The sequence below is a fragment of the Zeus faber genome (genome assembly GCF_960531495.2).
Source record: "Zeus faber genome assembly, chromosome: 5".
Taxonomy (NCBI): domain Eukaryota; kingdom Metazoa; phylum Chordata; class Actinopteri; order Zeiformes; family Zeidae; genus Zeus; species Zeus faber.
In genome coordinates, this window is record NC_137192.1 from 30,424,667 (window position 1) to 30,439,522 (window position 14,856).

Sequence of the window (14,856 nt, forward strand, 5' to 3'; positions counted from 1 at the left end):
ATCTATATCTATAATACATGTAATGTATTATGGTATGTAATGGCACAAGCTTTCAAATATCGTTTCACGGTTTTATTCTGTTTTGTGAATGTTTTAATTTGGCAACAGTTACACGTGTCTACTTAATACTTAGTTACTTTAGTTACTTTTACTTTTTGTGGGCGGAGGAGGTTTGTGACATCTGAAAAGCATCTCGATATCTCCCCACTTGTCAACATGTCATGAAACCACATTCGACATTACAGCACGTGTGTGTGTGTGTGTGTGTGTGTGTGTGTGTGTGTGTGTGTGTGTGTGTGTGTGTGTGTGCGTGTGCGTGTGCGCGCGCGCGTGCACGCATGTGCGTGTGTGTGCGCGTGTGTGTGTGTGTGTGTCTCTTCTAACCGCCGTGCCTTCACAGGAATGGGAAACCAGTGAGTACAGTGTTTTCCTCTGGGTGTATTTCTACCTGGAACGGGGTGAATGCTGCATGTCACGTAGAACCTGTAGGGAATGCGGTTCTGGTTGACTATGGTCTCTTCCCCTCCTCGACCTCCTCGGCCCCTTGACCCCTTGACCCCTTGACCCCGCTGCCTCCTGGTTGCCTGACAGCTTTCCCCTTTCTTCCCCGTCGGCCGCACGCGACGCCATAGAACGCAAAGACGAGGGTGACCTTCTTCCCGCCGCTCTGACTGCTTGTTCTGTACCCGCATGCCCCCGCCACTTGGAGACGCTCCGCCCCCCTCCCCTGCAAGTTTCATGACCTCCACCCCCCCCAAATCCCCGAAGCATTTTGCCTGTTTGGAAGAGCAGAACTCCCCACGCCTGCTTTCGACGTCCTCGGGCCTTGTCGAGAGTTCCCGAAAATGTGCTGCTTTTGAACATGACACGGGGGGGGGGGCGGCCTGAGAGGAAACGGGAGTCCAACGGCACCGCAGGCGCCCGGACGCTGATTCGGGAGCGCATGCCGACGTTGTGTCGCCCCCCCACTGAGGTGTTTTAATGCATCATATTTGGCGAGAGAAGTAAGTCCACGACGTCAGCTCAGTTATTTTTTTGTCAGCTCAGTTATTATTATTATTTTTTGCATGCGTTCGGAGCACTCGTCTCCAGCGCTCTCCTCGATTCTACCGGTGAAAAATATGGGAAGTTGTTCAAACAAGCGACGCGGCACCGGCTCTTTCAGTTCATTGTTTCCTCTCAAACTCAAACTCAATTCTAGACGTTTTTTTGTGTTTTTTTTAATTTATTTAAATTTTTTTCTAAAAATACACAGGCAGTTTCCCATGGTGTCAGATGTCTTCCCTTTTGCAAAATCTCTGACCAAACCTCGATGAAGAACAGAGTTAGAGACGAGGAGCCCGTTGGGGCGGTTGAGAGGACACGGATGGAGTTGTGCTTGACGCGAGCTCGGCCTGCTTCACACTTCTAAAAGGCGTCGCGGTCGTTTCCTGTATCGAGGAAACCGAGGTCCGAGAGCCGAGCGTTTTTACACCGCCAAGAGATCATTTTTCAGTCCGGGCAATAGAAAAGCACTCGTGGCTGGAAACGGATCCTCGGGGCGGGGGGGGGACACGGTGTCGCGTGGAGAAAGCGCTCGGGGGGTTAGGGTTACGTCCCACCGCCGCGGGACGGTTGGCACACATCTGACTAGACTTCCTCTTCGCACTTCCCCTGCCAGCCATCCCGTGGTGCGTGCGAGGCGGAGGAGACCTCTTTCATGAACGTTTTTTTTAACGTTTAGAGACCAACGTGGATGGAGCTACATCTGGAGCTCTTAAGGAGCACCGAGAGTTGTATATATACAAACCGGCGAATGGGCATTTGGACCGGGGCGGCGGGGCCTGGCGGTAGCCACCCCCGGCCGCGTAGATGGAGCCGCCCGCGTCGCGGCTTGGTTTTTTTTCCGTTTCCTTCCGCCGAGCGCGACGCCGGGCCGCCACGTCCGTTTGTGCAGCGCAGTATGACCACATGCGTTTAACATAATTACTCTCTGCGGACAACCATCGCAGCGACTTCAATGATTTCCGCCTTACGTGCCACCTACCATTAGACACTTCTGCAGTTTTGCCTCTCAGATACCATAGCAGCTCCTTTGGGTTTCCATGACGACATGTATGAAGCTGCCCTTAGGCCCCGGTGAAGGCAGCGAGGGGAAAATGTGTGTGTGCGCGCGCGTGTGTGTGTGCGTGCGTGTGTGTGTGTGCGCTCTCATACACCTATGTTTGTGTTGGAAGCAGCAGTAAGCAGTTGTAAAGCACTAGAACGACATAAAACCAATATGAACTCCTACAAAGAAAATTTTAATTTATATAGTAAATTAGTAAAAAAAAGAAATAGTAATCTTTTATCCACCAACATGGGACCGGCCCTCCCCCTCTCATGTTAGATCCCCTTTTTTTGTGTTTAGTTTGGCTTAGCTCAGATGGTGCGGCTACACTTGTAGAGGCCTGTCCCCTGAACTCCAACTTTTTTTTCAATCAACAGCGCAAGGTGGTGGAGTCGCTGCAACCTCCTCAAATGGATGTAGTTGTATGGAAATAGGCTTAGGTGGTTTTTTGATCATTTGAATACCTTGCTATTGGTCCGAAGGCCGTGCCAGTACTCACAGTACACTGCGCGTACTGGCACTGCTGGCAGAAGATCAGAAAATGTCCTGATCTTACGTCGCTGACCATCACGAGCCCCGGTCGGATAATTCTAAATGGAGATGTGGCGATGGAGTTTCTGGACCTCTTGCGCGGCCCACACTTAGACCAGCATGTTACCGAGGCCACGCACCAGCGCCGCAGGGGGATAAGCATCGATAATATTTCTAGGATCTGATATGAATGTCTCCAACCGTGACTGCGCGTTCGTTGATGTTTTGTTCGTTCAAAGCAAGTCAGAGCAGAATGTACCACTGATAAAGCCCATTTGGACACTGCACCAGAACTACTGTTCCCGGTACTCGCAAATTCCTTAGATCCGCGTAGTCTAAATTTCTGGATGAATGAAATGGTCGATGACTTTAACTGTAAATTGAGCAACAAGCGAGAGAAGGCTGCTCCTGTCCAAATGAAAAAAGAGGTCTCGCGATGAAGCCGCACCACGGGTAAATGCTCTCTTGATCCCCTCCCCCGCCAAATTCTTCAAAAGTGTGTACAATAGTCTCTCCCCAAGCTTCTGAAAAGAATGAATACCTCCCCGGAGACTGGAATATTCCCAGGAGCTTTCCAGGCAGCTGTTGTGAAAACTTCATTGAAGAAACCAAAATGAGATAACAACATATTGAAACTACATAACTATATATGCAATGTTCCCTTCCCCAGCACGGTGCTTGAGGAAGTGGTTTTCTCTCATCTGAACACCTTCCTCAATTAAAACAAAATTCTCGACAAGTTCCAGTCGGGTTTCAGATCCAATCACAGCACAGAAACAGCTCTGGTGAGAATAGTGACCGGCCTCACGTTTAGCACTGATGCCAACGAGGTGTCAGTTGTTATTCTTTCAGATCCGAGTGCGGCATTCCACACTATTGATCACAACCTTTCAATAAATCCCCTTGAAAACAGGGTTTGGAAAGTCTGTCGGTGCTCTTAACTGGAGATGCATAACTGGGAGGCAATGTTTTGTCAGTCTTAATACTCATGTGTCAGAGAAATGCCAAATATGCTTTGGTGTAGCACAAGGGAGCCATCTTGGTCCCCTTCTTTTGTGTTCCCTTATTACCTGTTTGTGGGAAATAAGTCTGCGCACAAGCAACAACTTCTTAAAATTATACGAGGGAAAGACAGAAATACTTTTAGTTGGACCAAATCCCCCCAAAAAGACTCTTTTTAATAGGTTGGGAAGTCTGACTCCTCAGAACTCACACTAACGAGGTACCAAAACGTCATTTATCTTCGGCCTTTCCTAAAGCAACAGGATGCTGAGAAATTAATTCATGCTTTAATTTCAAGTAGACCGGGCTATTGTAATGCTCTTTTTACGGGTCTTCCGAAAAAAAATCCATGGACAGATTACAACTTATTCCCCAGTCTGCCTCTAGACTTTTAGCGAACACCAGAACAAAATAACAAATAACTCTTGTTGGATGATGTCAAGGTGCTTCTACTTGTGTATAAAGCTCTTAATGGAATAGCAACTCCCTATACGCTATTTCCCACTCCTCGCTTACCGTAGGTCCACCGCTGCACCTCTTTTAAATGTCCCCACAGTGCTCCGTGAGAAATGTGGGGAGGCAGTTTTTACTCACTATGCCCCAAAGTTGTGGGACGCCAGCCCACAAAATATCGGAGAAGCAGGCTCTGTGGACATCTTTAAAAAGCAACTGAAAACATACATGTTTACTCTGGCATTTAACTAGTGAGTAGTGTTCTTCTTACCATTGTTATTTATTTTATTAAAGTTTTTTATATTTTCTTTTCTTTTTGTTTTGGTTTGTTTTGTTTGTTAGTTTGTTTTTCTCCTCAAATGTACTATTTATTCACTTTAAATAATTAATTACTGTAAATTATTAATTCCTAAATGTAAAGTGAGAGCTGCAAATTATGTACAAAAGGTGCTTTCCAAATAACAATTAATATAATAATAATATTAATAATATTAATAATAATAATAATAATAATAATAATAATAATAATAATAATAAGAATAATTTGTTTGAGCTAGCTTTTATTGTAAAATAAATAGCTTTTTTGAATACTCGAAAAATCTTACATTTATTTTATGGTAAAACATTTTTTAATGGTATTCCATTAACCTTAGCTGTGATTGTTATTTAATGGCAAAAGTTTGTGTTAATGCTTTAAAAAAAATGTTTTTATCGCTCCTTCAGCCGTCTTTTTGTCCAGTTTAATTCCCAGCCTTTTTTGTCATGCCATCATTTACCCCCACAGGAATGGCACCGGCTCAAACCAGAACAATGTATTATATCATCGCAGATAGGCTGACTGTGAAGTTGCCAGGCAGGCAGCAGCAATAGAGGAGCAGAGGAACTGATATGAACGGGGCTATTTTAGTCCCTGACGCCTTGTGTTGTACAATCAGAGCAGCTTCAGCAGTGTCCTCTGTTCTCAGCCTCAGCCTCCGATGCATGTGCAGAACACACGACGCCGGCGTGTCGGAAGAAAAATGCAAACGTACCGGACAGAAAAGAGCCGGGGAAGATGCGCTTTGAGGGTTTGGCCCAGTCCGGTGGTCAGCGCTGTAACCACGTAACGGGAGCTTACACACTCTGCAACGCGTACTTTTTAGAGATTTTGCATTCGGCCTTGAACCCGTGAAGCTGATGCGTTTTTGCCCGGGTGATTGTCAGAGCAGTGGTTCTCAACGTGGGGTTCGGGGACCGCCCAGGTGTCGTTGAAGAGGTTCCCCGGGGGCCCCCAGCAAAACGGTTAACAGTTGAACTTCTTATCCGCGCTTATCTCTGTAACCGTAGCATAGACAGGTATGAACGATCGGACTAGATCATATCCAACAATAAAAAAAAAAAATATCTTCTCTGATTGGGCTCCGAAGGACAAATGGGGACATGAAACATGAAAGTTGAGAATCACTGAGTGAGAGGAAACCAAACGCCGAACGCTGCGACCGCCTCGGGGCATCACATGCGATCTGCTTTCCTCCTGGAACAGCAAACACAGAGCGCGGCTTCGCCCCGCCCCTGCCTCGCCACGCCCGCCGCCCCGGGCCAACCGACGGCGCTCGGGTCGCCTCCGGGAGCGACGGCAAACAAGTTTTTTTGTTTGTTTTCCTTTTGGAAATCGAGCTGATTTGCATGAGTGATTGTTTGAGCGGGAGCAGAACCGACCGCATTCCTCCGTCACCCGAGGAGCATTTTAATTCCTTGTGTAACAGCCCGGTTGTGTTTTGAATGTCCGCTGCCACCGCGGGCTCGGTTGCCGCGACGGGCGTGGACGGAGGCTCCTGACCGAGCCTCCGAGGGCCATTCGAAATTCCATATAGATCCACATTCGTTTTTTTTCAAGGGTCATTCGTAGCGCACTCACCCCCCATAACGCCCAGCCCCGCCACGTCACTTGTGTGCCGTCACTTCTCAATGCTCTCTTGGATGGTCGCTGTATGGATGTTATTAAACCTCCCTTACCTGTCCCCCCCTCCAGCATTGCAGCCGACCGTCACAGCAAGAAGATGCCGCTGGGTGACGACTGCCACGATTGGAAAAAGAAGACCTCGGACGTGAAGGAGAACTACGACTTCAAGGACATCCTGGGCACGTAAGTCGCGCCAACGGTGCCAAAGGTGTCTGGTGGGTTTAAAAAAATAATAAAAATAATAAAAATAATAAAAGAAATGGAGGCGCTTTTGAGTAAGCGGTGGCCGAGGTGGCCGAGGTGGCACTCATCAGCGGATACACACGGAGTGAGACGGGATCAGAAGGCGGCCCCTGCATGCGCCGGGTCATTATTCATTATTAGCACCCAGCTGCCGCCGGCCGTGGGGGGGGGGCTGCTCTCTGTTACGTCGTTTTTTTTTTTTTTTGTTTTGTTTTGTTTTTTTGTTTTTTTGTACGACGCCGTTGAGAACCGACCCGATGAAGCTGCACCTGCGGGTCCGAGTGGGTCTGGAGAGAGAGCGAGAGAGAGAGAGAGAGAGAGAGAGAGAGAGAGAGAGAGAGCAAGGATCACAGATCACGAAAACGAACCAACATAAAGTGAAGTTAATCATTTAACACGGTGATAAAGATGAAAAACGGCGACGAAGCGATGGACCCGGCAAAACCTTTTACGGACTTTCCGCTGGCGGTGGCATTTTGAAAAACCGCATGCAGTCACGCAGATGTGAGCGTGGCCTTCTCCTCCCGCCGGAAGACGCAGGGATGGGTTTCCCACGCAGGGCTGTAATGTGACCTGTAACTCAGCAACGCCGGCGTCCCACCGCAGCCGCCCAGAGCCTTCCTCACCGCCGCGGGTGTGTGATTTGACCTCTGACCTGCCAGCCCGGTTAGCACAGTGGTTTTCGCTGTCCGGCCCATCTCCCCCCACCCACCAGCCCCCCTCCGGAAGGGTCATGGCGGAGAGCGGACAATTGGTCCGCAAACTTGAACGTGATGTCACGTAGGGGGGCGGGGAGACAGGGCGGGGCTAGTGACGGAGATAGTGCTACGGCGAACGGCGAGGAGAAGACAAAGAGGAGCCGCAGCGGTCCTTTAGGGGAAGAGGGCGTTTTTTTTATTTTGGATTTAGATTTATTTACTTTCCTTTTGTCTCCCACTTGAACAGAACAAAACCTGTACAGCGGCGCCGCGTCCGGCGCGTCTCTCCGTTCTCCCCTTTGCCGCGTTCTCGGCAGGCTTGTCACTCGGCAGAGCCATCCATGCGCGCCGGTCCACTGCGCTGCTCAGGTGCTTGCGCGGGCGCGGCTGGCCCGTGGCCTCAGCTGTGCCATTTATTTTTGTTTTTTATTTGATGTTGTTAAAGCCAGAGTTTGTGCAACCTGCACAAACGCGGTGCTTCGCCGTCCAAAACAGCTGACAACCGCCCTGCTGCTGCACTGTGGGTCAGTGAGACTGTGTTTGCCCACCTAATATGGAAAAACAACGGCATTTTTTATGCACAAATGTAAAACACCTAGATTTTTCCTGGATTTTTGCCCTTGCTGCTTCTGAAAAAAAAAAAAAAATACATACATATTTTTTTTTTTTTAAACCACGTACTACATCCGCCCAAGATTTAAAAAATTCAACCTGATAGTTGACCTCTTAAGTCCGGATGCCTCTTTTGGATGCTTGCTTCGGTCTCAGCCCTCCAATGTGTGTGTGTGTGTATGTGTGTGTATGTGTGTGTATGTGTGTGTATGTGTGTGTGTGTGTGTGTGTGTGTGTGCGTGCGTGCGTGCGTGCGTGCTTGGGGACCGAAACGAACAGCGTTACTTTTGCTATGAACCGCACTTCTACTATTATATGCTGTTTTTTCTTGCACCCTCAATATCGTACACATATCTTTTAATTTCGAGAGGTTGCTTCTTTCAGTGTCTTTTTGCGATCAGATCGTACTTCAGTGTCACAAGGGGAACATTTGTCGCCTTAAGGAGGACGGCAGCCTGAGTCGCTGAGGCGCCTGCACCCCCCCCAAACGGTGAAGGAAACTGTAAAGTTTGGAGGCTTTGCACTCGAGGATCAGACATATCCGCCTTGTACCGTTTGATATTTGACTTTCGTATCAATCAAAAAAGTAAAAGTCCCTGTTTATTGATGACCATCCCAGCCTTGTGCATATACTCACTTATACTTAGTTAAACACAACCCGGGGCCTTGCTTTTCACCTGTTGTTGTGAATCGCTGACATTCATGGATCTCGCGATGCAGGATGTTTATCCAGGGTGTCCCACTTAAAACATCTTTTGAGTACACACCGTTCCTTGTTAAAACAGGATTTACCGAGCATTAATGTAAACTGTTACATCATCGTCTGTAAATTTATCAGGGATGAGTCTCAGGGATAGACTTATAACCCTTGTGTTTGTTCAGGATTGTGTAATAATATGGGTACAATGGTCAAGGTGATATCAGGTGACATTTATAATAATAATGATAATAATAATAATAATAATAATAATAATACAATTATAAATAAATAAATAAATAATGATAATGATTTAAATAAATAATAATGAAATGAATACGTAATAAAATAAATAAATAATAAAATAAATGATAATAATAATGTTTAGCAACATTGAAGTCATTGACTTTTGTCGGATTATTGCTGAATGCAACTGTCTTTAATACAGCAACTCTTTTTTTTTCACCTTCATTCCTGTAATTCCCACACTTTTCCCATCTGGTTTAACGCTGGGATGGTGTTTGTGAGGCACTCACCGCTGCGCCACATCACTCAGCTGTGAGCCACGCTCGTTTGCCATCGCCCCATCGTTGCCCGGGCAACAACAGAGACACTTTCCATAATGGACTCAAACAGTCACTATGGAAACAAAGTTTTTGATTTGCTATTAATAATCCACCACCGGGTGCATATGTGATCATTGTGGGAGAGATTAACGCTCTCCCTTTCTTCACGTACAGGAAAAAAAACAGAGACACACACACACACACACACACACACACACACACACACACACACACACACACACACACACACACACACATCATGTAGAGTTAACACGTCTTTCACTGCAAATTTGTATGAAAGTATGTATATGTATGTGACGAATAAACCTCTTGAATCTCTTTATGAGAGCATCAGAACAGCGATGCTTGAATCTGAAAGCTGGTTGACATTTCTGACGTGTTATCAGAGGCCGTGGAGGCATGAATGTTCATCATTGAATAATAAATTGTGGTAATGAAGTGCTGTCTTATCCTATGTTAAATGGGGTGTTCGGCTGTGAGCATGAGTACCTGTATGTCAGTGTGTACATGTGTCTCCATACACTAAAAACTGTAACTATAAAACTCAACTGATCCTTCAGTCTTCCTCTAAGCCCAGTAAAAATCATATTATATTTCACATCATTTAACTGTTTTATGAACTGTTAAGACCATGACTTGTTCTGGTATTGCTCTTTCTTATCGTGACACCGGTCCTGGTCAGAAAATATTATGTCCAACTGATCCACTGGTCATGGGCGTATTCAACCCTTTATAGAATGTAATATGAAAGTATATCAGCTATAAGCTAAACGGTTTATTGGAAGGGACTTCTTGCATTTCAATGGAAGGACATATTTGCTTGTGAAAAAACTTGATTTCCGAGCTCCGATGCATTTTTGAATGAATACTTTTGGGTTTTGTGTCATGTTTGTCTTGGAAAGCTGATACGAACTTCTGCCAGTGCCCTGCCAGCGCACTGCGTGTGTGTGTGTGTGTGTGTGTGTGTGTGTGTGTGTGTGTGTGTGTGTGCGCACGCGCACGTGTGTGTGTTGACTTCCCATCAGCGACGTGTTTTTGCAATTAAACCAGATGGGGATTAATAATGCACACACTGCAATCAGCTCCAATCCTCTTTCTGCTCCCCAATTTCCTCTTCTTTACTTATTTTCCTTTCTCATCATCTCTTCCTCACTCTCTTACTATCTATCTATCTATCTGTCTGTCTGTCTGTCTGTCTGTCTGTCTGTCTGTCTGTCTGTCTGTCCGTCCGTCCGTCCGTCCGTCTGTCCACCCGTCCGTCTATCCATCTATCTTACTATCTAGTATCTGTCTGTCTGTTTGTCTGTCTATCTCTTTTTTCGGAGCCCTGTCCCTCCCAGTTGCTCCATAACCAGTTGCTCTTCCCTCCTGTTTCTGTTTGGTGACAGTATTCCCGGTGCCCTGGGGCTCATTGACGTGGAGCTGAACCCACCGCTTCCGTTGGACAGCGATCAGAAACCACAACAGAGTTTTACAACCCCCTCATTGATCCTCTTCAGCCGCCGTCAATAGAACAAGAGTGGTTAGAGTTCAAATCAGAGCTGACGGACTAGTTCCGCAAGATGATTTAAAAAAAAGTCCTATTCTCAATATACTGTATGTCAGATATTGAGCTCTAAACATGTTTGATGTGATACAACACGTGGCCTGTGCGGTGTGATGTAACACACATACTGTAGAGACACACACACACACACACACACACACACACACACACACACACACACACACACACACACACACACACACACACACACACTAGTAGAAGTTTTGCAGCCCCTCAGTCAAAATATTGTTTATTCAATTAAGAGTTATTATTATATATAAATATTAAATATAATTGTTTTTATTATGTTTTATTTTATTTAATATTTGTGTTCTTTTTTTATCAATTAATTACATTTTGTCTTATTATTAATTTTTTATTAAATTAGATCTCCTACTTTAGCGCCTCAAGTAATGATGCCATGAACCTGGCATGAATAGCTGCAGTGAAATCAATTATGGCGCAAATCTTGCCCGAAAATAATAAGCTGGAAAAGGGAGACCGGGGGTTTAGTCCTCACGCAACGGTCTGACTCATTTCACATTTTTACTTTAACGCCGCCTGTACCCTGCTGCAAAGTGGGAACATTTATTGTGTGAGTTCCTTATTCCGACACACTGTACGGTTTTCTGTCTGGAGGCTTGGGAGCGTTGCCACAACACCTCATGCAATAACAGTTTTGCATGGGCTCCAAGGCGTTCTTTGTGAGATATCATGATAGGTTGACCACATTTGCAATTATTGAAATGCAATGAAAATGATTTCAGCATGTAGGGTGTAATTGTAGGGCTCCATCCAGATTATCTGACGCAATAATGCATGTGTTATTATGATACGGGTGGAAGCTGCTGCACCGCCACGGCATCCTTGCGTGTTTTGTGCCGAGTTTGGGAGGGGCCGTTGGCTCTCGCATTTGGAACGGCTGCTAAAAAAAAACACGCTCACACGCCAGGGGCTGTAAGTGTCTTTCTCCCTTTGGGGGGAATTGTCAATTTTGTTAAAAACAACAAACAACACACACAAAAAAAACCCACATTTAAATGGACAACCTTTCCATCCCCACAGGGATCTTTGTCAGGTTTGCAGCGTTTTTTCCGCCAAAACCAGACTTTTTCCACGGAAATGGGGCCACAGAGCACCAGGGGCGGGGCCGTGCGAGGAAAGGTGAATTTGAGCCGTTCACAATCGATGGGGTTGATGGATTGGCCCTGCCCGGCCCTGTCATGTGGAACGGTGACCCAGTGGTCCCATGGTCAGCCATCAGCCCGAATTGATTGCACGGGAGTAGTGTGTGTTCACTGTGTGTATGTATGTTTGTGTGTGTGTGTGTGTGGGGCGGGGTGTTGTCTTTAGAGTCGTGCATGTGTACCATTAGGAAACACGGCGAGAAATAAAAGGAGAGTGAGAAAGAGAGGCGCACTGCAGCTTTACACTTTCCCTCACACTTTACTGTTTATCTGCATCGCTCTCCCTCTGCGGCTTTCTTTTGATTACATTTTTGTCCTTTGAGTGCACTTATCTCTCCCTCCGGCTGAGTCAAGCCGCACGAAATCCGTCTCCTCCCGTGGACGCCCCTTCAAGGGCTCCGAAGTCGTTTGGACTTCCTCCGTTCCCCCAGCAAAAGTTTTTCCCGGGTCTCGGGGCCGCCCTGAAAAGTCCGCTTCCTCAAGCGGAAAGAACCCAGCGCTTTGCTCGGATCCCGTGGATGAATCACCCCCTGTTTTGGTTTTATGACCTTTTAATCGGAGGGACGGGCGCTCCGGTTGTTACTCAGCGGAGACGTTCCTGCCGCCCACCGCTTTGGGGTCAGGGTCCAGTCGATATACCTAGTGATGTGTGGGACTGCGATCGGCTCCCGGGGCAGCGCACCACTTTGTGCCTGCTTTGTAGAGTTGTGGAAGTGTGGATGTGTAGGATATGGATTGGACTCCTAATGCCGCCGATGGGAGCCCATTATCAGGCTTAACAGCCTCGGTGCAGACCTCCCAAAAACAGGGCGCACGGGTCATACGGAAAACCACCGCGGCACAAGTTAATCCTCTTTTCCCTGCCGCGCAGACGCAAAATCCGTCGCCCCCCCCCCCCCCCCCGAAAAAGTAACAGCAACACGGGAAGGCGCCTCATAAGCGCTGGGCGGCGACGGCTGGCATTTCAAAGGTGCCGCTAGGTAACCAGACCACGGGTGGAATTTCTTTGATTTTCATCCCCCTCTCCTTCGCCTTTCACTGACGTGACGAGCCAAGAATGTAAATCCGTGACTTCACGCCGAAAAACAAGAAACGAGCTGAGGTTTATTTTCCGAGAGAACGTCCCCGTTACCATGGCAACCGCAACGTAAAGCGTGGCCGTTGAGTAATTAGGGGGCGTTTAACGTGTGACCCTGTCCCGCCACAATGTGGGGATGGTTTCACTGGCGGCTTGTCTTTCTCTAGCGCTCTATGAAGAATGAAAGTGAGTCACGTGACTCGCAGAAGTCTTTTTAACGCCACTTGTTGATACGATGTGATATTGTTGATATGACGTTTTCGGTACTTTCCCCGCTGGTTGTGCCAAACTGCACCGAAAGGCTTCGCTGCTGCTTCCAGTCTTAGGTCGCAATCTGCCACGTTTGGCCGTCGACCCGCCTCCTCTCGAGCACATGAGACCCGGACGGGGAGTTCGGGGACTCACTTTTTGGCAGCGCCAGCATCAACATCTGACGCACTCCGTGTCTTTTGCTCTACATGTCTTACTGCACTCACGCTCTGGCTCTCGGCTGCATTTTAACACCGATCTACTGCTGTTTCCGAGGGCGCTCTGCTCTGCTGAATGGAATGGTTCAATAGCTCTTCACCGTGCGCGCGTATGTGTGTGTGTGTGTGTGTGTGTGTGTGTGTGTGTGTGTGTGTGTGTGCGCGTGCGTGTGTGTATATATAGACCGATCTGTGTGTGTCTGCTTCCAAAGAACGACTGTGGTTGGACTGTTTCAAAAATGGGAGGTGTGATTTAAGCGACGAACGGACGAGCGCAGGCATTTTCTTTCGGCGTTGGCGGGGGGACTCGGCTCTGATCTTATGTGATGTCACGAAGCCGTTACCCTGACATCAGAGGCTCGTTGCTCTCACGGCCGATCAGAGGCGATCATGTTTTTTGGACACTGACCGAGCTCCCAATGTGAAAATCCCAGTTTGTCATGGAGTAGGTACAGTTTTCCCACAGAAAGCAACTTTTTTTTTTAGGATTGTTTCATTTTATTTGACCTCACTTTTTCTAGAATCGCAAAAGCTCGCCGCGGCACAGACCCGGCCTCGTTGAAGAATCCTCCGTCGTCGTCGCCGTCGTCGGTTAATTTAGGTTTTTTTTCGTGGTGTTTGGTCTCCAGGAACCGAGCAAACAAAGGGAAAACGAGGAACCTCGCGGCTGTTAAACGGTGGCCGTTATTTCCCGCCATTGTTTGCCCCCTCTGTGAGACTCAAACAGCCGGGCCCCTCGGGCGAGGTCCCGACCCGAGCGACCCCACAAAAAACGGGCGCGGCCGGTCGGCTCAAACGCGGGCTGTGAACGTCCAGCTCGGAAGCTTCCAAAATCCTGATTGTTTTGAGGAGTTGGGGGTCGGAGGCGGGCGGGAGGGCGCTTTTGGGGGAGCAGCTGTCGCTCCCAGCGTGCGGCGACACATAGAGCCGCCCTGGTCCATCTATTATTCATCCCTCGCTCTCCCTGCCCCGCCCACCCCCACCCCCTCGTCGCCTTCCATGGCATTCCTTCCCCTCCCTTCGTTACTGTCCCTGCACCAAAAAGTTCCTGGGATTTCCCTCGGAATTTTTCCACGTCCAACCACATCCGTGTTGGCGTGCGGAAGAACTGGAGACAAAGGGTTTGGCTCAACAACTTCCAAACGACAATCCGAAGAGAGCGGTAGGTGTGGGCGGGCGGAGGAGGCTCCCGGAAGTAAAAAAAAAAAAGGAGGAAACCCCCAAAAAAAGGGAACATTTATTTTTTCCCAAATGACATTACTTTGGTGCCACCAAAACACGGCCTTTATCGTTCCGGGCAACGGCTTTGATTACCAGCGCCCCCCCCCCCGCTTCTGGTGCCAGTTTCCCGTTCCTCCCTTTGTTCCTTTTGTTCTCTTTGTTTTGCCGTTCACTCTTTGTTATTTTAACTCATTCTTCTCGCCACGCCCAGCTCCCTCGCTCGCCCCGGGGCGAGCGGCGGGATTAGCGCGAGGGCTCCTTCCCGGCGGGAAGGGCACGCCGCGCGCTTCATCAGCCGAGCGCCGCCCCGCTCTGCGTCCCCGGGCACAGGACAACATGTTAATGTGCAGCCGCGTAATTCCTTCTCAGCCGCGGATAAGCCATGAGGGGGAACAACGGGATAAGACTCGACGCACGCGACGCCACGGTCTCCTCGCCTGTCCCCCCACCCCACCGACCCCCTCCCCTCTCTCTCTCCCCTCTCTCTCTCTCTCTCTCTCTCT

The 14,856-nt window shown here is 48.1% G+C and overlaps 1 protein-coding gene across 1 annotated transcript in view; it reads left to right on the forward strand.

The window, feature by feature from the left end:
* The window catches only part of camk1b (calcium/calmodulin-dependent protein kinase Ib), a 43,941-nt gene that overhangs the window by 2,943 nt on the left and 26,142 nt on the right, over positions 1-14,856 (forward strand). The window contains exon 2 of the mRNA XM_080000478.1: positions 6,087-6,200. Within this exon, the coding sequence (XP_079856604.1) occupies positions 6,115-6,200 (86 nt within the window). The 5' untranslated portion in view covers positions 6,087-6,114. The remainder of the gene's footprint in view (positions 1-6,086; positions 6,201-14,856) is intronic.